This window comes from Tachypleus tridentatus, chromosome 9 (genome assembly GCF_004210375.1).
Source record: "Tachypleus tridentatus isolate NWPU-2018 chromosome 9, ASM421037v1, whole genome shotgun sequence".
In the NCBI taxonomy this organism is placed as follows: domain Eukaryota; kingdom Metazoa; phylum Arthropoda; class Merostomata; order Xiphosura; family Limulidae; genus Tachypleus; species Tachypleus tridentatus.
Window position 1 is genome coordinate 107,978,228 of NC_134833.1, and position 27,087 is coordinate 108,005,314.

General features: G+C 31.7%; 1 protein-coding gene across 4 annotated transcripts in view; it reads left to right on the plus strand.

Moving 5' to 3' along the window:
- The window catches only part of LOC143226010 (apicoplast pyruvate carrier 1-like), a 74,482-nt gene that overhangs the window by 16,117 nt on the left and 31,278 nt on the right, over positions 1-27,087 (plus strand). For 2 of the 4 annotated variants that reach the window (XM_076456375.1, XM_076456374.1), the window contains exons 7-11: positions 4,721-4,936; positions 9,367-9,489; positions 9,867-10,076; positions 13,087-13,186; positions 13,885-13,950. In XM_076456375.1, the coding sequence (XP_076312490.1) occupies positions 4,721-4,936; positions 9,367-9,489; positions 9,867-10,076; positions 13,087-13,186; positions 13,885-13,949 (714 nt within the window). In that variant the 3' untranslated portion in view covers position 13,950. Of the gene's footprint in view, positions 1-4,720; positions 4,937-9,366; positions 9,490-9,866; positions 10,077-13,086; positions 13,187-13,884; positions 16,903-27,087 lie in introns of those variants that run through there. The other 2 variants (XM_076456373.1, XM_076456372.1) reach the window with 2 other exon arrangements.

The window sequence follows — 27,087 nt, forward strand, 5'->3', positions numbered from 1 at the left end:
TGTGCCCAAACTGAAATAATAAAACAACATGAATAGACTAAAAGAAATGACATTTGTGCTGACTGTTTGAATGTATTTGTTATTTTGGATGCTTAGTACTTTTTGTATGGGGAAGATGTTTCTTGTGAGGACTTCTAGTTTGAAGGTCTGCTGTTAAAGATGTTAATCTTTTGTTTGTTAATTGTTATGTTGCATGTTTTGTGGAAGTAATTAGTGAGGATAAACTTTGGAAGCCTTAAAGCTACTTTTAAAACTATATTTTGTTGAAGCTGTAACTTGTCACTTTTTCAACTGGACATGTATTTGGCTTGGAACCTGTGTTCTGTTAAGGGGCAAATATAACTTGAGTATATTTTGATGACAGCAGAAAGTTGCAGCCTCTGTTTTTTTCTGCATGTAGTCTTACTTAATCAATTCTATTGCTGATTGATTTATTAATGTTCTGAAATGTTCAGCTCAGAAACTTGGCTGAGGGACATAATTTTATTTCAATATTATATAGTTTTAGGTTAACTTTTTTTTTATTGATGTTTTTGAAATGTTTGTTAAGGCTTTGTTGAAACAGAATGCTGGTTGTTTTAATTGGTTTGAGTATTATTACACCATTCTACTATTGTGTTGAAGGATTTTTGAACTTCTGCTGTTATTAGGGTGTTATGTGAAAGGCTCCAAACAACAATGTCTTCTGCATATTGTGAGAAGTAAGTGTATGTTAAATCTCAGAAATAATATACAGAAGAGGTGAGAATACAGCATTTTGGGGTTTCAAGTAGTAATGTTAAATAATTTGGATATCTTTTATTACTTTTTACTGTTGCTATGTGGTTACTCAGGAAATTGAATGCCCATCTAATTACTGTATTATTTATTCTCATGTTGTATCTAATGGAGTTATGCCTAACAGAGTTGTAAACTTTTTTTACCTATAAGAAAATGGCTAAGATTGCATGCATGATTATTGTATAAGGATTCATGAGTAGATTCAGTGAGTTTAGTTAGATTACGTGATCAGCTGTTTGTCTGCCTTTATGAGAAAAGTTTTGAATATTTGGTATAAGGTTGTTATTTTTACAGTAAACTAGTGTATTGGATATAATGCATTTGAGTAATGTATCTAAGCAACTTTCTGTTAAATAGCTCTTGAGTATCTGAGGATTTTTTAGTTTCAAAAGAAGTCGGAGTGAATAATTTGGGGTTGGTCGCAGTGTGTGGAGAAAGAATTTTTAATAGTAGTCAGCTAAAAGATTTGATTTTTCACTGTCTGTTTATGCTGTTATACTTAATGAGCCCTTACAAAAATATCCTATAGGATTCCTGTTAAAAAATCCTTTAAGTAGTCCTATAGGTGTACTATTGTAAATTAAAACATGATAGTTCTATAGAATTTTTTGTAGAGTAACATACAAAATTTGCTTGTAGGACACCTTTTAGTGGCATTTATGCAGTACAGTGAAGAATTTCTTACAGGACTGCTTTTAGGATATAAGTAGAATTTACACACCACATCATGTAGTTAGATATGCACAATTGTACTGTTAAAATTTTACAAGTTAATGTGTAGATATCTTAATTACTTGCAATACATTAATGCACTTACTTGGAGTATTTATTAAACCAAGATGACTTATACTTGTCTCAATATGATCTTATGTTCAAATTATAAAAGTGCTTGTAGTGTGTATGTACTGCTAGTTTCTAATAATTATCCTAGTTCATTCAGTTCATGATAGCCTTTATAAAAAGATAAATAATTTATGTAAAGAAATTAAATAATAAGACAATTAAAAGGAACTGAAGACAGCTAAAAGTGAAGTTTAATACAAAAAATATTTCAAACAATTCATATTGAAAGCTAAAGATTGATTGAAATCATATTTGTATTGATAACGTTGATAACTTTATAGAACTGAAATATTTTGTTTAACTGTGTTAATATCATTTTGTATTGCTCATGAGCAATATGACAGGACTTAATTTTAAGAAATATAAAAATATACATTAGCTTGTACTTCAGAATTAATATTTTTGAAAGTTTTATTGTTTCTACTAAATTATTTTATTTAGTGAAATTTAATAAAAAAAGTTAAAAAATATCATTTTGTCTTCAAATCAATGCCCTCTAAATATAACAATGTACAAATTGAAGGATTGTTTCCTAATATTTCAAAGTTCATAATACATAAAAACAAAATAAATAGAAATTGAATATTTTATTTTTCTGAAACCACAATTTGAGGAAAGTACCTATCGACCTCCAAAATATTTCATTTATCAATTTACTTTGAATACAAAATTTAACAAGAGTTATGTAACCTACTTATGCTGTAAGTAGACTATAAGACATTGGTAACTCTACAGAGTTGAAATTTGTTCTGTTTAAATTAACAAGTTCATAAACATAAAATATTAACAGAATGACATTTTTATTTCTCACTTGGAAACCAACATGATTTTTTACCTACAATTTTTTTTTATTACTGTCTTATTTGTTGTTTCCAGTTTCTTTGTTGAAGATGCTACAAAAATAATAACAAGTAGTTATTGATCACAGGTTATTATTATGCTTCAAGTTTGTTTCATAACATGTTTACTTGCAAAATTTGTGAAAACTTTATATGAGAAGTTATGAACATATCCATTGAAAACAATACATACTTATAATGACATCAATGATATCTTTATCAAATGATTTTTTCACTTCTCTTCTTTTGTATGCATTTGACAGAATTCCTGTTAATGACTTTTTTTTTTATAACTCTTATTGTAACTTCTTTGCTATTTCAGTTCTGCAACTGAGTCAGTCATTTCCTGTAAAAATTATATGTGAACTAGAATTACAACCATGTTTTAAAAGTGCCAGTAGTAAATGCTATATGTGTTCTCAGTTTCTTGTATTTATTTTAAGCCATTCAAGTTCTGATAGAATCTTTAGCAGATTACAATAAATTCGTAAAGAAATGGAACAATTCATTAAATTTTAGTATAGGGGGAGTTAGTTTATGATATTCAACACAACTATGGGAGAACAACAGACTAGTACAATAATATCAATTTTGAAATTAAAACGTCTGTGATAGTAGTATTTGTATTATAAGATTGGTAATAATGAATATATGAATTTTAAGATACAAATAAAAAATTTGATCATAAGTGATATAATATTGCATACCACCTGTGTAAGTTTAACAGGTGTTTTAATTTATATAATACATACCAATTATGATAACAGTTTACTATGTTTAATGTAATTGGAGACAGTTGTTTCAATCATAAAAAATTGATCTTGTAGAAATTCCACTATGACTACAACATAGAACACTGTATAAATATAAAACTTGTATATAAATTCTATATGAATACAAAATTTATATAATTTCATATAAAAAAGATTATATAAATAAGTTTATATGTATAAAAACTTTATTAAATAACATTTAAAAAACAAAACTTAACAAAGTTGAATATTAGTCTATTTTTACTTTATTTCAGTTCAGGTTGTTAGAGAGGATGCACTTGAAATTATATTGTTAAAGCACTGGAAATGTAACTTTTTAGATATCAAAGTTGTTATGTTTCATTAAAATTAAGACTGGTTTATGTAACATACCTCTGTACTATTATCAATCCTGTGATAAATATCCAAAATTGCAACTGTTTTTTAGAATATTAATAAAACAAAATTATTTTATCTTTTTAAACACAGTTTTAAATATTGTAGATAACTTATGCTACTATCATCTAGTTGCAGAATTTATGCTTTACTAAAGCAATTACAAATATATTGTAATGTGACATTATAAAGTGATTTTAATTTTAGAATAAACAGAAAAAAAAAGTTTATGAAAACAAGCAAATGGAAACTTAATAGTTACCATATACAAGTTTTAATATTTGGTTCAACTTAGTACTTTCTGTTCAGAGACGTTTGTTCTCTTCAGTTAAGATTGCATATGGTTTTAAGGTTTCTTCTATAAAAGGCAGAAATTACAGGGTAATGTATGGGAGTAAGTAAGATTATTGGTATTAGTGGCTTACATGTTACTGTTTTCTAGATGAGTGTGAAAGGCTAAGCTTCTAGAGTTTAACAGTTTTTATGAAAGTTAATGTGGAGGCATTGGGACTCCCTATTAGGATGGGATTGGGTTGCATTAGCAGGCAGTTTTATGTGCTGTTTATATCTAACAGTTTAAGTGAACAGCTAAATGCAATATCAATTGATTGTTGCTAATGTGGATTCTATATAAAATATTTTAATTTATTTTCAAAAAGTTTGTTTCAATTGATACAATGTTTTTTGTGTCTATTGATTACATTTTTATGATAATTGAAATATCTTTTTCAAGAGTTTTGTTCACCTTATTGTTAGTTAATTCTTTTATGTTGTACAAGATAAATGAAATTGTGTAAGCAGTATCTAAATGTTTATACATCAAACTGTTACATTGATATACATTTTCATGTACTTTGAATTGCATTATCTTTTCTCAATCATGCTAGTGTTATTTAACCTATTGACTGATTACAAATTAAGCTGAAATTCCATCTGTGGTTTGAACTAGTTTCTATATGCTAATTGTGCTTCTTTTTTTTTTGAGAAATATTTAGTGCATAAGTTTTGATAGCTTTCTGATAACCTCATTTTCAGTATTTAAAAATTATCACCAGAGTTTAGTACTGTTTGTATCTAAGTGAATTATCAACATCTGGTAATCTTTCTTAGGATAAAACTGCTCTCCTAGAATCCCCAAACATCAGTGATATAAGTGACCAGGAAACTGAACTGAATCTTAAACAGGATCCTGCCAAGCTCAAAAGTCAGAAATATACAGGTGATTTGACACCCAAAGAAACTGTTAAGACTAAGGAGTTCTACATGCTGTGGTTTACATTTGCTCTTAATGTACAATGTGTACAGTTTATCAATACTATGTATAAGGTAAGAGTCAACACTCCAACATCAAATATATAAAACTGGTATTTCATAAACTTGGTTTTGCAGATTGACAAAGAAGTATTTGCAACATGCTGTAAGTACAGATTAAACATCTTTACTGTAATAAACTAATTACCTATAAAAAGGTCTCAGTTTGACCCTCCAAGTCTTGGTTTTGATGTTTTAAAAGTTTCAGAAACGAGAGCAGCTAATCTTAAAAGTTTTAACAGTATGTGACCAGTCAACTACCAGGATTGTTAAGAGGTATATATTCATTACACAGCAGTTCGTGTGAGGTGTGATATGGTATCAAAGATGTTTTACAAGTAAAACTTTCCTTGGTACTACACCTTTGCAATGATGTTTATAGGACCATCCTTATTTTTGTTTATTTGTGCCACCCATCATATTGCCTTTATACCAGCCCATGGTAATAACGTGCTATTCAGAACAAACTGCTACTATATGTTGAATTATACATGGGCTTGCTATAAGTTTGTATGAATTACATCTGATGCATGTATTTATGTCAAGTGTTAGCCATAATCACTGATTTTTGACATTTTTAGCAAATCTGTGGTTCTTTTTGTCTTTAAAAATCATAAAGAATCTACTGACAACAGTACTGGTTTTAGTTTTATTTGCTAATCTTTTTTTTTGTTGTTGTTCATTCCTAAATTTTTGTTTGTTTTTTATCATCATAGGAGGAAACATTAAAACAACAACTGTGAGATTATCCTGTAAGATATTTGTGATTAAGAAGGTGTTAATAAAGTTTATTTCATAATTGTTCTTATTGCTTTATTTTTCACTGTGTAATTTATTACAAGGTCTCGGTTTTGGTTTTGAACCTTAAGGTCTCAATCTTAAACATTGAGATTTTGACTACTGCACTGCACATAAATGCAAAGCTAATCCTTAAAAATGAAATTTGAGACAAATTCTCAGTCTGCTTCTTGCAGCAAATTTCAAAGTATAATGTTTAATAAACACCAAATAAAAATAAAATGAATTCACTATTGTACCCGTAACAAATGCACAAAGAAATTGAAAATTATACTATTTATCAGGAAATTGCAAAAGGTATAATTTTTGGAGGAAAATTTCTTTGGTAGTAGTTTTAAAAAGCTTTTAGGGTATCCCATCTATCAAATACACTACATGGACAAAAGTATGTGGACAACCTTTCTAATTAGTGGGTTTGGCTACTTCAGCCACACTAACTAATTGCTAATAGGTGCATAAAATCACGCATACAGCCATGCAATCTCCACAGACAAATTTTGTCAGTAGAATGGGTCATACTAAAGAGCTCAGTGGTTTTCAACATGGCACTGTCATAGGATGCCACCTTTCCAACAAGTCAGTTTATCAAATTTCTGCCCTGCTAGAGCTATCCTAGTCAACTGTACATGTTGTTATTGTGAAGTAGAAACATCTAGGAGTAACAACAGCTCAGCCATGAAGCAGTAAGCCACACAAGTTCACAAAATGGGACTGCTGAGTGCTGAAGAGCATGCTTGTAAAAAATCTTCTGTCCACAGTTGCAACACTCTCTGCTGAGTTCCAAACTGCCTCTGGAAGCAATGTCAGCACAAGAACTGTTCATCTGGAGTTTTATTAAATTGGTTTCCATGGCCGAGCAGCTGCACACAAGCCTAAAATCACCATGTGCACAATGCCAAGTGTCAGCTGGAGTGGTGTAAAGCACACTGCCATTGGACTCTGGAGCAGTGGAAATGTGTTTTCTGGAGTGATAAATCATACTTCACTATCTGGTAGTCTGACAGACAAATTTGTGTTTGGCAGATGCCAGGAGAATGCTACCTGCCTGAATGCATAGTGCCAACTGTAAAATTTTGTGGAGGAGGAATAATGGTCTGGGGCTCTTTTTCATGCTTTGGGCTAGGCTCTTTAGTTCCAATGAAGGGAAATCTTAATGCTATAGCGTACAATGACATTCTAGAGAATTGTGTGCTTCAAACTTTGTGGCAACAGTTTGGAGAAGACCCTTTTTTGTTTCAGCATGACAATTCCCCCATGCACAAAGTGAATTTGATATAGACATGGTTTGCTAAGATTGGTGTGGAAGAACTTGACTGTCCTGCACAGATTCCTGACCTCAACTCCATTGAACACCTTTGGGATGAATTGGAATGCCAACTGTGAACTAAGTCTTCTTGCCAGACATCAGTGTCCAATCTCACTAATGCTTTTTGTGGCTGAATAGGAGAGAATCCCTGCAGCCATGTTCCAAAATATAGTGAAAATTCTTCCCATAAGAGTGGAGGCTGTTATAGCAGCATAGGGTAGACCAACTCCATATTAATGCCCATGGTTTTGGAATGAGATGTTCAACAAGCATATATTGATGTGATAGTTGGGTGTCCACGTACTTTTGGCCAGGTAGTGTATATTCCAAAAACACTTGAAAAACAAGACAGCTAACAAGGAAAAATCATATAGTGGTTAGATTTTATGTGCTATAACTTACAATATCCAAAACCTACTACCACATTATTTACAGCCAATTGTGATTATGGTTGTTGCCCCTTAAAAAGCCAATAAAATTATAGTTATTATAATGCTAGAAACTAAGCTATGTAGATAATGGTTTAGTTATCTTGTTTTAAATGTTTTTTATTAATGTAATAGTAGATTGATTTGATAAATTCTAGTTAGATTTGTTTTGCTGAACAATGTAAGCTTGAGTTCATCTGTGAGGATTTTGAGGATTTGTTTTGAATTTTACTTTTTAGGATTTGATTTTACTTCTTATATTTTGCACCATTTTCATATAGTGTTAAATTTTTGCCTATGTATGCTTGATGTATATAACATGAATGTGTGTGTGTGTGTGTGTGTGTGTGTGTGTATGTATATATATATAAAACACAAAAAAAATTAAGTCGTGTTTCATTCCCTGTGAATATTCCAGTTCACAAAGTAATTTCTATATTTTTCTGTACTAACATTCATTTTATTCTCTTTTAATTTATAAAATTGTTTAAAAATTACAGAATGTGTTGAAAATTGTATCTAGAAAAAACAGAAAATTTTGAAGTAAGAAAAAATTATCATAAATGTGTGAGAAATCCACATTTTAAACCCAATAACAACTAGCACTCATAGTTGTCTTAACAAAAAATTAAAAATTTTAAAGGGATTTGTTTTTTAGTATTGTAATAAAATAAGATTACATTATGAAAAATATCTTATTAAAAATTCAAAGCCTTGAACAACAGTTAATAAGTTTTAGAGGGCAATTAATTAAATAATTCTGTAGTTTCTAAAGAATTACCTTGGTGTACAACATATTAATGTAGAATGTGTGATTTATTTGATTAAATGCTAGAGGTGCAACCAAAAATTGTAAAATGTTTATTACAAATTCTTTTGTCTGTATCAATTACAAATTAGAACTTTACATGGTTTAAATTTTATTATGTAATTAATCTGCTATATTTTCATGAATTTACCAGAAGTTAAAACATATTTGTGATTTTTATACTTTAAAAGTATACAAAAATTGTAATGACCTACCACATTTCTTTTAATTTTTATGATTTTATGTGTGTGTGTATATTTAAAAATATATTATTTTTCTTACTTTTATTTCTGTTTCTGAACATTAATGTAATGTATCCAGGCTTAACACTCCTACGAAAAGTGGGGCCTAATAGGCCCCAGAGCAACTTGAAAGGTTATTAATATTAGGCTAATAATCTTGTATTTAAATGAAATTGCCATTTAAATCCATTAATGAATGGATTAACGAGATTCCCACTGTCCCTATCTACTATCTAGCGAAACCACAGCTAGGGGAACGGGCTTGGAGAAATCAGGACTAGAAACGTCTTTTCGTAGGAGTGTTAAAAGAAGTCAAACCTTTGAAATAGGTTCTCTGAAAAGTATGCAAGTTTAAGTAATTTAACAATATAAATGGAAAATAAAATGCTTTTTCATGCAAAAGTACAGAAGTTAATTTGTTAAATATATATATATACGGATAAAATTTATTGTGCACTTATACTGTGTAAGAGGGTGAAATGCCTATATTTTGTAAGATGGTCCAACAGTGTATTGTTGCAGGGTATTCACTGTTTGTAGATGTCCTGTGACTCATGATGTGTATGTGCTTAAACACTTGTAGAACTGATATGAAACTACAGACATAAATACAATGAAATTGTTTGAATTTCTGATGAAAGGTTTATTTGGAAACCTGGTCAGTGTAGTGTGTATGATCAGGTTGTGTAAAATTAATTTGCTTTTTTCCAGAAATTTTGTGGATTTGCTTCATTATAAAAGCTAATGATAAACCTTTCTCAATGTAATGAAGCATGAGTAATTTTATCTTGTCACATACTTTCATATATTTTAAAAGATGGTATAAATTTTAATTATTTCCTCTTATTTGTTTCATTATATAGGCTTTTGGACAGACTTTCATATCTGATGATCATTTTCTTGCAACAGTGGGTTCTGTGGCATCAGTCTTTAATGCTGTAGGTCGGATTTTATGGGGAATTTTGCAGGACAAAACTTCATACAAGGTATAAAATCTGACAGTGACTTTTAAGGTGTTACAATGAATTTCATGTAAAAAATAATTGATTCTGTGTTTTACATATTAGGTATATTGAAAATATTTGTACACTTGTGTATTTCAGAGTTTAGAGGTCAAATGGATTACTAAATTAAACAATGAGCACACATAAGTAATTATATTCATGTTCCATAATGTATTTCACTGCTGACCTTATAAACCAGAAATATATAAAATATTTGAAGAACCAATTTATAAAAATAGAAGATCATTTAAAAGTCACTTTCTGAGTACATAAAGTATTTATTTATTATTGTACTAATAATGTTAGTAGGTTCTTTGAGCTTTATAATGCATATTTACACATTTTATATTTTTTAATAGACATGCATGGTTTTTCTATGTGGATTTCTTTCTGCACTGATGATGAGCTTCATTGCTAGTTCTCAAGGGGAGAAAGTTATGTTTACTATATGGGTTTTACTGATTTTCTTCACTTTTTCTGGATTGTTTGTGCTACTTCCAACAATAACAGCTCAGACTTTTGGTCCTCTGTATGCAGGAACTAACTATGGCCTGATTTTCACAGCTCCTGTAAGTATAACAGTTTGTGGGTTGTAGACAGTGCATTACTCTCCTAAAATTTCCTTAAACAATGCACTTAGTTTTGGAATTAGTTTTTTTTTGTTACATTGCTGTTTATTCCAAAAAATGAAGTGCTTGTCCTGCAGATTCCACTATGCAACAAAATCTTTACTTTTTCTTGTTCCTGGACAGAAAGTGTTATATCCCAATTGCTCATGCCTAAAGCAAATGGAAAAGACATGTTTCTTTCTTCAAACTTTGCTTTTGTGACCTGGGTAATGAAATTTTCAAATTTACCCATTTTCCAGAACATTCCAGGTAGATTCAGTGCTGAGTAGCTGAGAGAGAATTTTCTCAAACTTACAAGAATTTTTCAAGAACTTTCTAGAATGTTGTAGAACTTATGAGAATTTTCAAGAACCTTTTAGAATTTTCTAGAACTTTCCATAGTAATATATATATAAATTTCAGTTTAGTTATAACTGCTTAAGTGAACACATAGACCTATCTGATTTTATCAGAGATGGAATCAAGAAGCTGCAAGCATTCTCCATATGCATTCTGCTATGTGTGTGGTCAATTTTTCAAGACAAGAGCGAGAAAGTACTCTAAAAGCATTTACTAAAATGTATGAAGCCTACAAGGCATATTTTGGCATGCCTGTCTGGGATCAAGACAAACCCTGAACACCTCATTTTACGTGTGAGCACTGCAAAAAAACTCTGTAAAGTAAGACGAACAATTTTTGCTTGCTTGAATCGTAAGATTTTATATTATATAAATTTAGACCTTTTAAAATTTAAATATCTTTTATTTATCTTTTTAATTTCCAATAGTATAGAAAAAGTCACATTTAAAATGTTTTGCATGAACTTCTTACACATTAGTTGTGGGTGAAATAAATTTATTCTTCATAATAACAATTTTATTTTGCTCTTTTGCAAGATGGTACGGGGGGGGGCCCATGAAGATCGCTATTCCAAGAATTTGTCATGAACCCACTGACCACTCAAGCAATTGCTACTTCTTCATGGTGGACCCTTCCAAATGTTGGGCTGGCAAGAATGCATCTGCTATCATGTATCTGGACTTTCTATCATCCATTGCCCCAGTGCCACATTACCCTAAGCTCCCTGTACCCACTCTGTCATAGAGAAAGCAGCCATCCTCAGAAGAGGGCAGCAAATTAGAAGAGGAGGTAGACATTGAAGATCCAGATTACAAGTTCAGAGGTGCAGGTGGTGAGAGAAACTCATACTACCCTAACAAAAGAGACCTCAATGGCTTCTTCCCTAAGCTGTCTGAGGCAGAGGTCAAAGCTGGTGTCTTTGTTGGACCACAAATAAAGAAGATCCTGGAGTGCACAGAATTCCCAAAGAAGCTCAGTAGGAAGGAAAAAAGAGCTTGGGGCAACTTTGTTGCAGTGGTTTGGAGCTTCTTTGGTAGTCATATGGCCAAAATTTATGTGGAACTGGTTGAGGCTCTGGTGAAGAACTGTGGTAAAATGGGCTGCAGGATGTCCCTGAAAGTCCATATCCTTGATGCTCATTTTGATTAATTCAAGGAGAACATGGGAGCATATTCAGAGGAGCAAGGCAAGCACTTCCACCAAGATATACTGGACTTTGAATGCCACTACCAAGGAGCATATAACGAAAACATGATGGGAGACTATATTTGGGGTCTGGTACGTGAAAGTGATTTACATTACAGTTGCAAGTCTCGAAAAACTACTCGCTTCTAAACATTTTTGTTCATTTTTGTATAACTTTAGTACAAACACATGCAAATCTTGATTCATATATTGTTTTATTCAGACCTTATGTAAATGAAAATGTGCAAATTTGCCCATTTTTACATATAAAATAGATTAATTTCTAAATTTCATTATCCAGGTCACAAAAGCAAAGTTTGAAAGGAATAATGGCCATGTTCTGTAGTTTACAACATAAGCAATTTAGAAATAACACATACTATCCAGAAACAAAATTTGTTTTATTGTTAAATTCTTGTTATGTGATAGAAAATAACTTGTATTTGTTAAGACTCTAATACCTATTTTTTAATTTTTTAACAAATATTTGTTTTTTATATCAACTACATTTTAATAGAAAAACATCTTCATTACAACTGGCTTCCTTCTGGTTGATACTTTGTAATTATGGGTGACCATATGTAAATTCTAGTAGTCTCTGGCACCGTTTTTGGCCCATATGTGTATAAGTTGCAGTTCAATTTAAAAATACCATAACTAATACGTATTAAATTTTATTTGTAATTATGGTTTATCATGCATTTATCAAATGAGTATAGTTAAATAAATGCATTTTGATATAATAATAATAACGATTTAGTAAGTTGTGTGTTCCAAAACAGTACTTTAAATTTACCTTACAATTGCACTAGTTTTGATTGTTGGAACTTGTATCATTCTGATCATATTTGCCCTCAAAACGGGTTGTAATGGTATTTTGTAATATACTACTTTAAAAGCATTTATAAAAATGGGCACTAATTGAAAAAAAAAAAAAGGAATGTTAAAATGATGATGTTGATAGTGTTTGTGTTGACCACATGCTATAGTAGCACCTGCTATTATATTTAGGAAGTGAGCCAGCTTTAACAATAAGCACTTTTTGTTTGGTATTAGGAATACAGGGGTAGCTATAGCATATTTTAGGGTAGGCTGAGTGAGAGCAAGCATTATCCTATTTTACCTCTGGTTGTCAACTCCATTCTATTTGTTTATTCTACTAGGTTTTACAGAAGCCATCATTATGAAAAAGAGTTCTTAGTGATAATTTCAAAAACATATAAATTTTTGTGTAAGTTAGATATTAAAGTTCTTTTCTAGATAACTGAATATTGTAATAGTTCGATTGAGTATTCTGATTTTTAGCCTTAATTTTCACAATGTTTGCTTCATGAAACCTCTTTTAAAAACTATTTATTTTCAGAATTGTTATACAAAAATAATGATTATCGCTAAAATTAAGTAATGATTAACTTTCTTTAACAGGCTCTTTCATCTTTAGTAGGAGCCTTTATTATAGAAAAAATACAGAACAGTCTTGGTTGGTTTGGGGCTTTTTGTGCTATAGGAGGAATGAGCTTAACAGGTATAAATAAACTTTTATTATATCCATCTAATGTTGCTTGTTTTGTTTTACATTAGATATCTGTGCTAATTATTGCAAGCTGTGAGAAATGTGAAATTCAAAGTAATAAACTTGTGGCTTTATCAAAATAAGAATGATGAAATGGTGATGTAATTATTTGATATTTAGTTTTTCAATATAGGAACATTTGTTTTTGTTAATAATTTTAATTTTCTTATTAAACCAATATAAAGGAACAGCTTTATACCCATAATAATTAATAACCCAACGTCCACCTGCAACACCTCCTACAATTCTGTACCTGTTTTACTCTCATCTCTAAGATGTGTCCATCAATGGTCACATTCAAACTCTTTCTTAACCTGAAGATGACCTAGAAAGGTCAAAACATTGTTCTCTGCTTGTCAATAAAAAAAGTGATAATACCCATAACAGCCGTTCTGATATACATTTTTATTTCAAGGGAGTTTTTCGTCATCAACAATAATTTTCTAATTGTTTGTAACATGATTGAAGTATAGGATGTATTAATTATAGTTTGTGTAGCATGGATTGATTGAACTATTTCATGTTTACTTGCTGAATTAGAATAATTCTTAGTCTCAAGAGCCAATATAAGATTAAAATAAATTTAATAATGCTATCTTATTATACTTGTTGATTGCAATTTCTGTACTGTAAAAGTATATACATTTCAGCTCTTGTCATCACTTTATTCTACCCTCAAGATCCAGAAACTGTTCGACATCGGCATTGCCAATAAGGTATCGATAAGATATGTTTTATTCATTAAGAAAAAAAAAAGGATTAAAACAAACACCAGTTTGGCATTTGGTTGTAATATGAAATTACAGTGTTATTAGTTGTTGGGTTTATAAGGAATGTAATAATATATGAAAGTAGACAAATATATAATGTGTGTGTGTGTGTGTGTGTGTGTATCAGTAAGTATTATGTTACTGGCATTCATATCAGAGTGTATTATTGTGTTTTCAATGCGTATTTTCAGTGTTATGGCAAATTTTATGCTATAGTATTTTAATGACAGTACATAGATATTACAATGATGTTTAAGTACAGTACATTGCACAAAAGTTTGTCAGTATCGACTGTAAATAACTTTATTTTTGTGCTGTAGTGTAGACAGGTTTTTCAGCTATTTTTGTGGAATTTAATAATGATAATATCTTTTGATCTTCTCCTATCAGCCAATGTATAAGTAACATGCATATAATATAGTGCAGTTTGGGCAGCTTTTCTAATCAATTGATCATTCAAGCCACTAGGTATTTTTAATATGGTTAAAAATGAGTTTTATGAAACTGAAATTATTCTGAAAAATTACAAATACATAGTACAAGTTGTAAATATGTATTGTATATTTATGCTTATTTAATTGTTTACATGTATTCCATGTTGACAATCCACCATACTGTTTAAAGGGCCAATAGTAATTACAAATAAGTGAGATGACTAAGAACCTCTGGAAATCTTGAAGAGGTTTTATTCATTCAGTATTTCAGCTTCATACCTAAGAAGGAAGTTAACATTCTATAATGCACTTTAACACTAGTTCTTAATTTGTGAGATAGATAATTCATTACAGAAAGTAAATCTGTTGATAAATCAGAAAAATCAAAATACTGAGTGAATACATTTAAAAAGCTTATGGGGTTCATGGTTGTTTCATTTACTGTAATTAAGTACTCTATACTGTAGTCACAGTTGCAGGTTTTATTTTTCTAAAAGCATTAAAGAACTATTTTGAGAAGTTGTCACAGAATGTATTTCTTCATAACTTTAAATATAAAAATTGTACTTTTTCTTCATTATCCTCAGTTCCATTTCTAAATAACAAAAATTGCTTTAAGCTAGTGTTTTTTTGTTCATCCTGTGGTTCAGTGAACTATTCTTCTTTAAGGCTTGAATATATTTTTTTTATTATTTATTTTGCTATTTTAAAGTAAGCTAACATTTGTGTCCATCTTCATATTAATTATTTATAGTATTATTTTATACTACAGTAATGGTTTTAATAAGAATTGGTTAACTTTTCTGTTTGATACAACATATTTCCCTCAAATGTGTACATTTCATTAATATAAAATTTCTTCTTTCTCTTTATTACTGCAATTTGTCTGACATTACCTATTTCTGGAGGGTACCAAGTGGTCATTATTATTTTATTTGTACAGGATAATAACCTCTTTATTAATTAATAAGCAGTTTAATTTTCCATATGAAACTAGCCCATAACTGAAAAATCAAGCCAGTTTTTAATAAACTGGGTTTAAGCCAAATCTTTTTGAAATTTAAGTTTTTTGTTTTTTTGCAATATAAAATTCTAACTTCTGAGGAATATTTTCTCAGCATTCAATATCCTTTGATTAAATAAAGAAAAACGAGCTTATTAAGGCAATCTTTAATTATAAAAGTAAATTAGTATTTTTTCTGAAATTTCTACATTCTCACAGGTTTTGTTCAACAAGCAGTTTTTGTGCTTTTATTTCAGTCTTTTTGCATTTGTTATACTCCATAGAAAATAGTAAATTTTTATAATAAATTGATTGCAAGTAGAAACTACTGGAATGATTCTTTTTAGTTGAAAAAGTTTTCAGATTTAATAGCAGTACATGCTTCATGTGAGATTTATTTATTATACATTTTTTATTATTTGGTAACCCTCAATTTTTATACACATTTATTAAAAGACTAATTTTGTGAAAAATAGAAGATTTCTAATATTTTGGATATTAAAGACAGAACTCTGCAACTTCCTTTTTGGTGAACATTAAGTTTACCCTTTTATAGTATTTAAATTGAGGGTTTAATTCCCTGTGGTGGATAGAACATGGACAACCCTTGTATAGTGTTATGCTAAAACAACAACAGACCTGCAGCTTTCACTGACATTCCCATTTCTGTAATAACTAAAACATTGTTTGGAGAAAGCGTCCTGTCTATAAATATAGTCAGTGGTGGTTTTAAGGTTTTGTGGTTTCAGGGGCTAATAATTATTGTAGGCCCTACATCCCATGTCTTCCATGTAATTTTACATACAATAAAATTATCAATGGGGCATCTCTCATTAAAGACCATGGGCTCTGGGGTTGAGCTCCTACCTAAATACTCCACTAAGTATAGTTATTGTTTAATTTGTGTGAAAACTGAGAAGGTATTATTTAGCTGGTGTCTTTAATGTGCAATACTTGACTATGATATTGATAGTTTCCATATTTTAAAAACTTTTCCTTATTGTAATTAGCTCAGAATGTCAAATCTACAACCTTCTAAAAATTCTATCTAATTTTAAGTTAGAACTTTGATCAACATGTGTTTAGTTAAATTTTCTCAGTATTTCTGGACTTTAACATAGAGGGAGGATTCTTTAAAACAAGAGATAATTGGCTTGTGGTACATGTATGCAATTCAGTTTTGTAGTAGAGGCTTTAATGATTGCAATGGCTAAATTTCAAGACCTCGAACAATATTTCATCCACAGAATCTCTGAGAGAGTATTCAGAATTACTGAAGATGGATCATATGACATTTTGAATTTTTTACAGGGTTATGTCTATTCTTTGTTCCAAGTGCAGAACTTACTATTAAGTACTTTTTAATGTACTGTGATTGTAGAATGATTAAGTCCTTGTTATATACTTATTGAATACAGGTGTAATATATTCCAGAATGAATTCAATAAAGAGTGCATTATACGATGTGTTTTTGAGAAGTTATTTTATAAACTTGCTTGTATGCACTTTCAGTTTATCTTCTGAATTGCAAAAGCTATTTATTGCAATTGAATTAGAAAAAAGTGTGTATGTGAAAATAAATGCATGTCCTATGCTAGCACAGCAGTAAGTTTACAGGTTTACAGCTCTAAAATCAGGGGTTAGACTTCCCTCGGTGGACACAGCAGATAGCCTTGTGTGTCTTTGCTTTAAGTGTTAAATATTTTGTTTATTTGTTGCAAATTTCACTATTATCCTATTTCCTGGCCTCATTAAGGCAAACAATGTAGATTGAATAATTTCTAAAGTATGGAGGCCAAAAACAAATTTCCAAGTTTGTTTGTTTTTGAATTTTGCACAAAGCTACATAGGGCTATCTGCACTAGCCATCTCTTAATTGAGCAGTGTAAGACTAGAGGGAAGGCAGCTAGTCATCACAACCCACTGCCAACTGTTGGGCTACTCTTTCACCAATGAATAGTGGGATTGACTGTAACATTATAACAACCCCATGGCTGAAAGGGTGAACATGTTTGGTGAGACGGAAATTTGAACCCACAGCCCTCAGATTATGAGTTGAGCGCCTTAACCACCTTGCATACCGAGCCCAATTTACAAATAAGATGGCAGTTGTGTATCTTGGTGAATTATGTTGATGTTTTAACAGTTCCACTTATAACCCATTCAATAGCCTAAGATATAAGTTAATTTCTGCTCAATACTCTTCTGCACACATAAAAATAATAGGGACTTATGTTTACATACTGCTATTTGCAAAAGGAAAGTATTAGTACTCATGCCATCTGCATATTCACACAGAATATGGCACTTGCTCCACAAGTGGACAACAGAGGTGTAAATTTAAAGATTATTCACTTATGTTGCATATTTTTTCATGCTAGAAGTAGCTGGAATTAAAGTGGAAAACAAAGCTGATTAAAAGACTAATCAATTGAATAAAAAAGCAATAAACGATTTTTGTTGTTGTTTATTTTTAATTATTGTTTTTCATTGTTTTAAATACCTGAAATGGTTCTCACTGCTATGCAATCCATAACAAAACAGATAAGAACTGCAGTACTCATAAATTCAGTCAGTGTACATGTCAAAAGCAAGGACTAATGCTGAAACTGAAACGTGTAAGTGACACTAGTGAGTTGGATGGCCTAATAGTTATCAAATATTAAACAATAGAGAGTTGAATGACTTTTGTAGTTACCAGAGAAGTTATTTGATTTATCACTGTCTGGGTAGTTCTTAGCATGAATAATTTTCCATCTTTGGATGTTACATATTTTGGATCTGTTGATGGTCTGTTCAAGACGTTCTGCAAGGTGCCTATTTTTTGCTCCTCTGGCATTTCATTCTGCACAACCCAGGAAATGCAAAGTCTAGAGTTACGTAGTGCCAGTTCATAATCTTCATATTCAGAGGTTCATTGTTCATTCTCTCTAAAGGAGCATTGGTAGCTTTAATGTCTTCCAGTTGGTAGATAACTTCAGTATATGATTAATGAAATCACAGTTGTGTCTTGTCTTGTGGAACTTTTCGCTGTGAGACCAACTCAGTATTGTTTTGTCAAAACATTTTATAAAACTCTCAGTTCTTTTAGCATAAATCCCTTTTAGTTCCAACACCTTAAAGTCAAATTAGAAGAGTTCTCTGTGAGAAGTGGATTATCATTTTCATAAATGTCCTTAAGCACATGTTTAAGGGTGTTTTTTTTCCCTCAGTTTCGATTTTATGTCACAAGTGTCTAGTAACATTTTTTTTTTATGTGGCACTCATGTGAGACAGAAAACAGTATATGGGTGTTTTGGTAATGGATTTTCCCATCAACCTCTTCCACAGCTATATCAGTAGTCTACTTTGGAAATGGTAAAATAAGCCAGTGGTAAGTGTGAGATGCTTCATCTTAGTTCAAGTAAGCAAAACTCAGCAATAGCAGTGGTTGTTGCTTTGTCCTTCTGGATTTGAGCTCTTGTACAATGACAGTTAAGAGCATGACCTAAGGTTGAGTGTTCTGTCTATGCCAATTATACTGGGGTGCTCAGCAGTCAAAAGACATTTTTAATTGGCATTTAAGGTAATCTTGAGTATACACAATAACTGATAATTTCATTTTCTTCTGTATTATTCCCAAACAAGATAGAAGTAGTGGTTAAACATAACTGGATAGAAAATATACGACAATGTGAAGTAAGTAACACCTGGGTAAAACTACATATATATGGGTTCTGAAACGGAATTTCTAACAGAGGGTACTAATGTGTTTTGTTTTAAAATAAAACTTAAGGCACAAACATGTAATTTCTTTTTATAGATTTCCTTTGACGATGTTTCCGGACTTGATAATATTTGTTGTGTTTATGTCTGTTTATAAAATATAGAAATATTCTTATATGAGAAAATATGAGGTAAGGCTGTTTAGGGTTAGTGAGTACGATTTTGTTTGTTGAATTTCACGCAAAGCTGAAAGAGGGTTACTTGCGTTAGCCGTGCCTAACAATAGACTAGAGGCGAAGCAGCTAGTTAACACTATTAACGCTTGATTACTCTTTTTACCAACGACTAATGGAATTAAACGTCGTGTTACAACGCCTCTATGGCTGAAAGAGCGAACATGTTTGCTGGAGAGAGCCCTAACAGCTTGGACTCCACATATTAATAGATGTGATGTATGTTGTGAAAATTACATTAAATCATTTCTTACAAAAACATTTTAAATAATAACATCCTTAATATAGTTACTTACAAAATCGCAATCAGAGTCACTTTTACAACCCTAAATGCTAACAAACGATTAACATTCTATTATTTGGTACATATAGCAGCAATAATAGTTCTCTAGGTTATAACAAATGAGGCTTAACTTTATCCACATGTTTCTAGAGTTCATATTCAAATGCAAATGATGCAACAAATTCAGAAATCCAACACTAGGACCAACAGAAAGTGCGAACGATAGGGCACCAAAACAGAGATAACATTTAGTCAATTTTGCAGGAGTAGGGGCGTCAACTACAAAATTCGTAATGATTACAATTTTGTCTAGGGTTGGCTCTGTCTAACAACAGCAGAAGACAAAACGCCATATGTGCTTCAAGTAGTGGCCCGGCATGGCCAAGCGCGTAAGGCGTGCGACTCGTAATCCGAGGGTCGCGGGTTCGCGCCCGCGTCGCGCTAAACATGCTCGCCTTCCCAGCCGTGGGGGCGTATAATGTGACGGTCAATCCCACTTTTCGTTGGTAAAAGAGTAGCCCAAGAGTTGGCGGTGGGTGGTGATGACTAGCTGCCTTCCCTCTAGTCTTACACTGCTAAATTAGGGACGGCTAGCACAGATAGCCCTCGAGTAGCTTTGTGCGAAATTCCAAACAAACAAACAAAGCTTCAAGTAGTTCACTCGCTACATAAACAACATTTAATTTACCTCATCATTAGAATTATGAGAAAATTAACCAATAAAACATTAGGTTTAGTACGAGCAACATAACGACTAGTGTTTAGTGCTTAACATGTTTAATTCAGGTACTTTCACAGTATTGTAAAAATACTCTCACGATGCTAAGTGGTCTTTTTTACAGATCTTATTAGTATTAAAGAAATTGATCCACATCACAAACGTTTTTACAGATGTCGTTGCCAGTGGATAGTTTTATGGACTAGTCTTATTGAATTTTGACACATAATGTCTCTCGTTAGGATACACTCATTTTTTAAATTACTCTATCACTAAGAAGATTTGGTCATTTTCAAGTAGTCAGGACGTCAAACAATCGAAATCGGCCATTAATATGTAGACTGTATCCTCACTACAATTGCTAATATCTATGTATATGTAGAAGGGGTACAAGTTTACTTTGGAAAACATTGCTGTGGCAACCCCTTTTTTTTTCTTTCAAAATCGCCTAAAATGTTATTCTAAATTTGACGATTGGAAAATGTATTTTATTTCATTAGAAAGAGTACACAGCTATGAAAACACTATGTTAGATTCTGACAAGAAAAGCTGGCCTTGCGAGTGCAGGTAGTTAGGGTGCTCAACTCGTGATCTGAGGGTCGTGGGTTCCAATCCCCGTCATACCAAATGCTCGCCCTTTCAGCTGTGGGGACGTTATCATGTTACGATGAATTTCCCTATTCGTTGGTAAGAGTACCCCAAGAACTTGCGGTGAGAGGTGATAACTAGTCTTACACTGCTAAATTAAGGACGGCTAACGCAGATAGCCCTCGTGTAGCTTTGCGCGAAACTTAAAATAAACAAAGTGATCAGAAACGGCTATTTTCTCGTACCACGTATCATTTGTTGTGAGTTATATGAATGTTTGAAACTTTAAAACGTTCTGAGAAAAAACGTCACGTTCTCCCGGTTCATAGTACTTTCAACAAGATGTTTCAGATCTACCATTCTCTTATTGTTCGCAGCAGTTTTAAACATTTCTTAGTGTTTTTATTCCCTCTAAATATCTCTTATTCTATTCAACGCTTTCGATTTAAAGAATTGACATTTGCAGCATGGCGTATGTGTGAACATTTTTAACTTAAATGATTACACATACATATATAGGTGACGAGTGTTAAAGTGAATGTATTACTACAAAATTACATAATGATTTACATTATTAAACAAGTAGTAACTATAACATGGTATTACGCCAGTACTATACAATAACTATACAGTATAAATCAGGAAATTATTTATTCTTCACCGTCATCTATGAAAACTCTAAAAATGACCACGATAAAAAAAAAATTAAATAGATTTATAGAAAAGTCATCAGGCATATGTAAGATATACGAGATTTACACAGGAAGATTTTTTTTTAAATTTCAAGCAAAGCTACACGAGGGTTATCTGCACTAGCCGTTCTTGATTTAGGGCTGTAACACTAGAGGAAAGGCAGCTAGTCATCACCACCCACAGTCAACTCTTGGGCTACTCTTTTGCCAACGAATAGTGAGATTGACCGTAACATTATAAAGCCCCCACGGCTGGAATGGAGAGCATGTTTGGTGTGATGGGGATTCAAACCCGCCACCCTCAGATTACGAGTCGAGCGCCTTATCCACCTGGCCATGCCAAGCTACATAGGAAGAAGAAAAAAGCTGGCATTACATTGTTTTTAAGAAAGGTTGAAGCAGTTTAATTTGTAAAATCATTTCTATTGTGAAATATCAAACTACTAATGACCTTAAGAGGCTCTTTTAAACTATTTCGTTATTCTTATTTTGTAACAAAAGGAGTTTATCATAACTTTTCTACCATGCTGCTCGGTACCTGTATACATCAGTCTTGGCCGGTTAGGGTGCTGAGTTTCGTATCCAAGAGACTGATTTTCGAGCTTGACAATGTGTATTTACAGCTATGGTACGCGTTATAAAAGTGCCTTCGACTTCACTATCTGATTAAGAGTGGACGCACGATAACTAGTTGTTTTCTCTTTGGTTAGCAGTGGGATTTCTTAACATGGTCGCTTAGCCAAGCTGTTCATTGAGTATTTCTATGGCATTTCAAGAATAAACGTACCGTGTGGTTGTTTAATGTCCAAATTAATTGGAATTTTTTTATCTTAGTATAGAGAATGACAAGTGTAGCTATTCATTGCATGGTGCTTTGAAAATAAATATTTTATTTAATGTGGAAACATAAAATAAACTCTCACTGGTTTTGTAGTGATTGTTTTGAAAATAAAGATTAAAGTGATCTGTATTGCGAAAATGAACAAAAACTATGAGCGTGCATTAATACAAAATACTGGAAAAAGAGCGAGGCTTCAGAGTCAGAAACGAATCCGTTTGAAAAAAAACAACATATACGTCTTCTTATGGCTGATAAATGGTAATTCAAAAAGATCTCTTATTGATGTAAATGTCATAGAATAGTCTCACATACAGATGGTAAAACAACAGGATACTATTCAACTATCCATGAAACTACATAACTTACAAGACTGAACAGCCTTACAGACGGAAGCAGCTATAGAGCTAAAGTCGATCGCCATCTGGCCAAGATGTACGACGAAAAATAACAAAATTTTAAATACGAAATATATATTAAAGTAGGATAAGATACGTGGCATTTACTTACCACAGAGTTCATCAAAGCTCATTTCATCTTTCTCTGTAATTGTATTAGCGATACCCTGTGATCGATATCGAATATACAGTATATGGAAACGAATAATTTTGGAAAATAATCAACAAAATGATTAGTTTAGTGTTTTTAAAATTATATTAACTGTTAAAGTGAAAGAAACATACTGAAAGAGTTCTTGGTATCCATGTTAAAGTCGTTTGAATAAAATACATTTTTTACAAATATTGAAGAAATATCAGATATGATTTTAGATATTTCTAAGAATGACTGTGTGGCTCTGACCCAAATTTCGAAACAAAAGGTCTGGAAACAATCTTTAAGACTTAATTAGTATATTCTTGATATAGTTATTTTGTCAGGTTTACGTCACTGAATTTGGTCAACTCAGTGACATTTAAAAATAAACAATGTCTATTACACAGAATACGTAAATTTGTGGTGCCACTTCTGTGTTAGATACAGTTACTGTATGCGGTGAAACAAATCCAACGTTTTTAGCAGCCTTTAAGAAATGGCGAATATCTAATTGTCAGAAACAATATTCAAACTATAAGTGGTAAAATCTCGAAAATTCTTTAAGAAATGTTGAAGTTATTTATTGTTGTATCATAATGTTAAATTTATTACAAAAATACTGATATATTGTTTTTCTAAAAAAATTAATGGTCAACAGATGGCGCGATAAACTTGAAGGAAATTTTAAGTAAAAGTTTGTTATTAAAACCAAAGCTGCACAAAAGGCTATTTGTGTTCTGCTCACCATGGGTATCGAAACCTCATTTCTAGTAGTATAAGTTCGCAGGCATAATACTGTGCTACTAGGGGACATTAAGTAAAAGAATAAAGGAAATTATCATTCTTTGTGAAAATGAATTTTACGTAGTTTTACAGTGGCCTATCGTTGATGATGTAATATGTTTAGAATTTACATAATAGGTTCATATTAAATTCTTTATCATTTGACAGTGAAGCATCGCCATAATAGACTTACAGGTGAATAACTATGTAATAGTTTTCCGATGGAAATGTATTTGTATAGAGACATTTGCTAAACAATACAACGATAAAACAGACTTCATTATTTTCCATGAATTCAAAAATAAAAAATCCTGCATCAGGACTTTTAGGAGAGTAATAGTTTCAAAATTAACCTTCAAAGTCCACCCGGAATAACACCCTTATCCGCAAAGAGAAAGCTAGGTTTTAAGATAGAGATCGCTCCAACCAATAATCCCAGCCGTGGGGGCGTTATAATGTTACGGTCAATCCCACTATTCGTTGGTAAAAGAGTAGCCCAAGAGTTGGCGGTGGGTGGTGATGACTAGCTGCCTTCCCTCTAGTCTTACACTGCTAAATTAGGGACGGCTAGCACAGATAGCCCTCGAGTAGCTTTGTGCGAAATTCCAAAACAAACAAACAATCCAACCAATAAAGTCTTTGAAATGAAGCGCTAGACTTGGTAGTGTTAACAAATATTAAACATTGACTTGAAGTTGAGGAAATAACACACGCCTATAGTTAATAACTTTACAGCTATGTTAAAAGAGTCTGGCATGACGAGATAGTTAGGTATCTCGAATTGCAATTTGCAGGTCGTGGGTTCGAATACCATTTCCACTAACCATGCTCACCCTTTTAGTCGTGGGGATGTTATAACGTGACCATCAATTCCACTGTTCACTAGTAAAAGAGTAGCCGATAAACTGGCGGTGAGAAGTGGTAATTAGCTGCCTTTTCTCTAGTTTTTCACTAATAAATTAGCGTCGGCTGGCGCAAATAGCTCTCTTGTAGTTCTGCGCAAAATTTAAAATAAACTAATAAACCAAACAAACTATATCTGAGAATAAATGGTTGTTTCATGAGTTGGTGAAGACAATGGGAGTAATAAAAACTACATCCAACTACGTATTTTTATAATCTCCTCAATGAGATTCAATAGCTATTTGGTTTACTTAAACATGGTTTTGGGAGCAAACAACCATGTACAGTTGAGAGTCTGTAGAACGTTTATCAAGATGTATGTTCGAAAGTTGAACTAACCATCATTCACAGAAGTTCTTTAACTGGAAATTACAAGATCGATTAATATTGTATAATTATGATTATCAGACTGGTTGTGATAATTAATTGCGGTACGTGAGACATTGTTCTTATTTATACTGTGATCAATTCTCATTATAACTTTAAAGTCATTATCGGAATTTCTTTTATGTATTGTAGCAATTACCAAAGTAAATGTACTTATAGTGCACAATATTTTTGTTTGTTTCGCGCATTCGTGCACAGATATTCAAAGGCCTTCTGTGCTAGCCTTCTGTAATTTTGAACTGATAAATTACAGAGAAGAAAACTCCTCCTTCCGATCCGTCGACTACACCATGTAAATATGACACACCATTTATTCAAAACGTGAAACGTAATTATATAACAACAGAATATTTATTCTATCTACCCGGATGCAGAGTCAAACATGCTAACAATCAGTCCACGCACGAAATAAGTTTTTGCGGTTTATAAACGTATAATACAAATATATGTTCCAGAAAATACTAATTGCTTAAATTTAGATTTTAATTTAAGTTAACAGTGCAACTCTGCTGTGCGATCACTAGTTGTGTCGTTTTACTTAGGTAGACATTAGAGAGTTGTATTCTTTTTTTTTTCCACAAAAGAAGATAACACTAGAGAATACATGACACAAAGGTCTTTAAAAATTTAAAAAGGAAAAACAAAAACACATTACAGTTACAATTTAAAATTTATGTAATACAATGTACATTTATTTTATGACTCAGTAAACTAATAACTAAATTTACCAAACTAACTTACGAAAATAAACTACAGAAAATACGAACAAACAAATTACTTTCACCCGTGGTATAGTTAAAAAGTTAACAGGCAGGAACGAGGAACATGCTCATCTATTAACGTATCTGATTTTCTTAATCATATACGTATTTACACCTACAATATTAATAATATATTTACATTTGAAAGAATAACTTTTCCAAGCTTGTAATTTTATTCAACACGTGAATAAACATAATGATATACGTATTACTTAGTGGTTGACTGTTTTTGTCATCCGAAACTATTAATAGAGGCCGACTTTTTATTTGAAATTTATGAAACTGTGTTGATAATTATCTATAATTGCCAAACAAAATCAGATTTTGAAAATAACTAATACAACTCAAAATATTTCAAGGCATAGAACGCCTTCATTGGCGGAAAGTGACATTTATTGTAATATATGTATTATATAAGATCACAACTGGACTGACAGTTATATGTCACACCATATTTTATTGTCCAATAAGGTTTCCATTAAGAAAAGCATATAATAGAATGTTTTGTTATTATTATTTTGATCATTTGAAGCTCATACCAAGGACGATAAACTTCATAACAATTGTTGAAACCACATGATTTAGTTTTAGATATATCTTCTATAACTAATATTATAAAGCAATAGTTTTAATTTCTATGTGAAAAATATTAATGTAGTTTGATTTTGTTCGAATTTGTGCAAAGCTACACGCGGGATATATATACACAAGCCGTCCCTTTTAATAGTGATAGAGTAAAGGGAAGATAGCTATTCACAATTCATTACCACCCAAAATTATTTAAAACTATTGGACTACTGTTATCTACTCGGGCCTTAGATTTGTCAATCGGTCTAGTAAGAACTGGAGGTGGATACTGTAGATTAGGTGCCTTCTCTGTAGTCTATTAGTTCAATGTTAAGACACGATTAGAGCAGATAGCAATTGAATATTTTTGCGTGAATATCTGAAATCAAACCTTTTTCTTTGTGGATTGTATTAGCTGTTTAAGAAATAGCGTCTTTAATTTTGCGTTCAATGCTCCTCTTTCTGAACAGAAATATTTGTTAATTGTGTTCAATTTCATGAAACAGGTTGTGTTCAAACAGGTAACCTGGTTCATAATTATTTAAAATCTGAATAGATCTTCATCTTTATCTGTTTATAGTTTTCAGATTATATTTGTTTCATTTACTAGACATTATATCCAAATCGTATTTACAAAGAGTTATTAATTTAGTG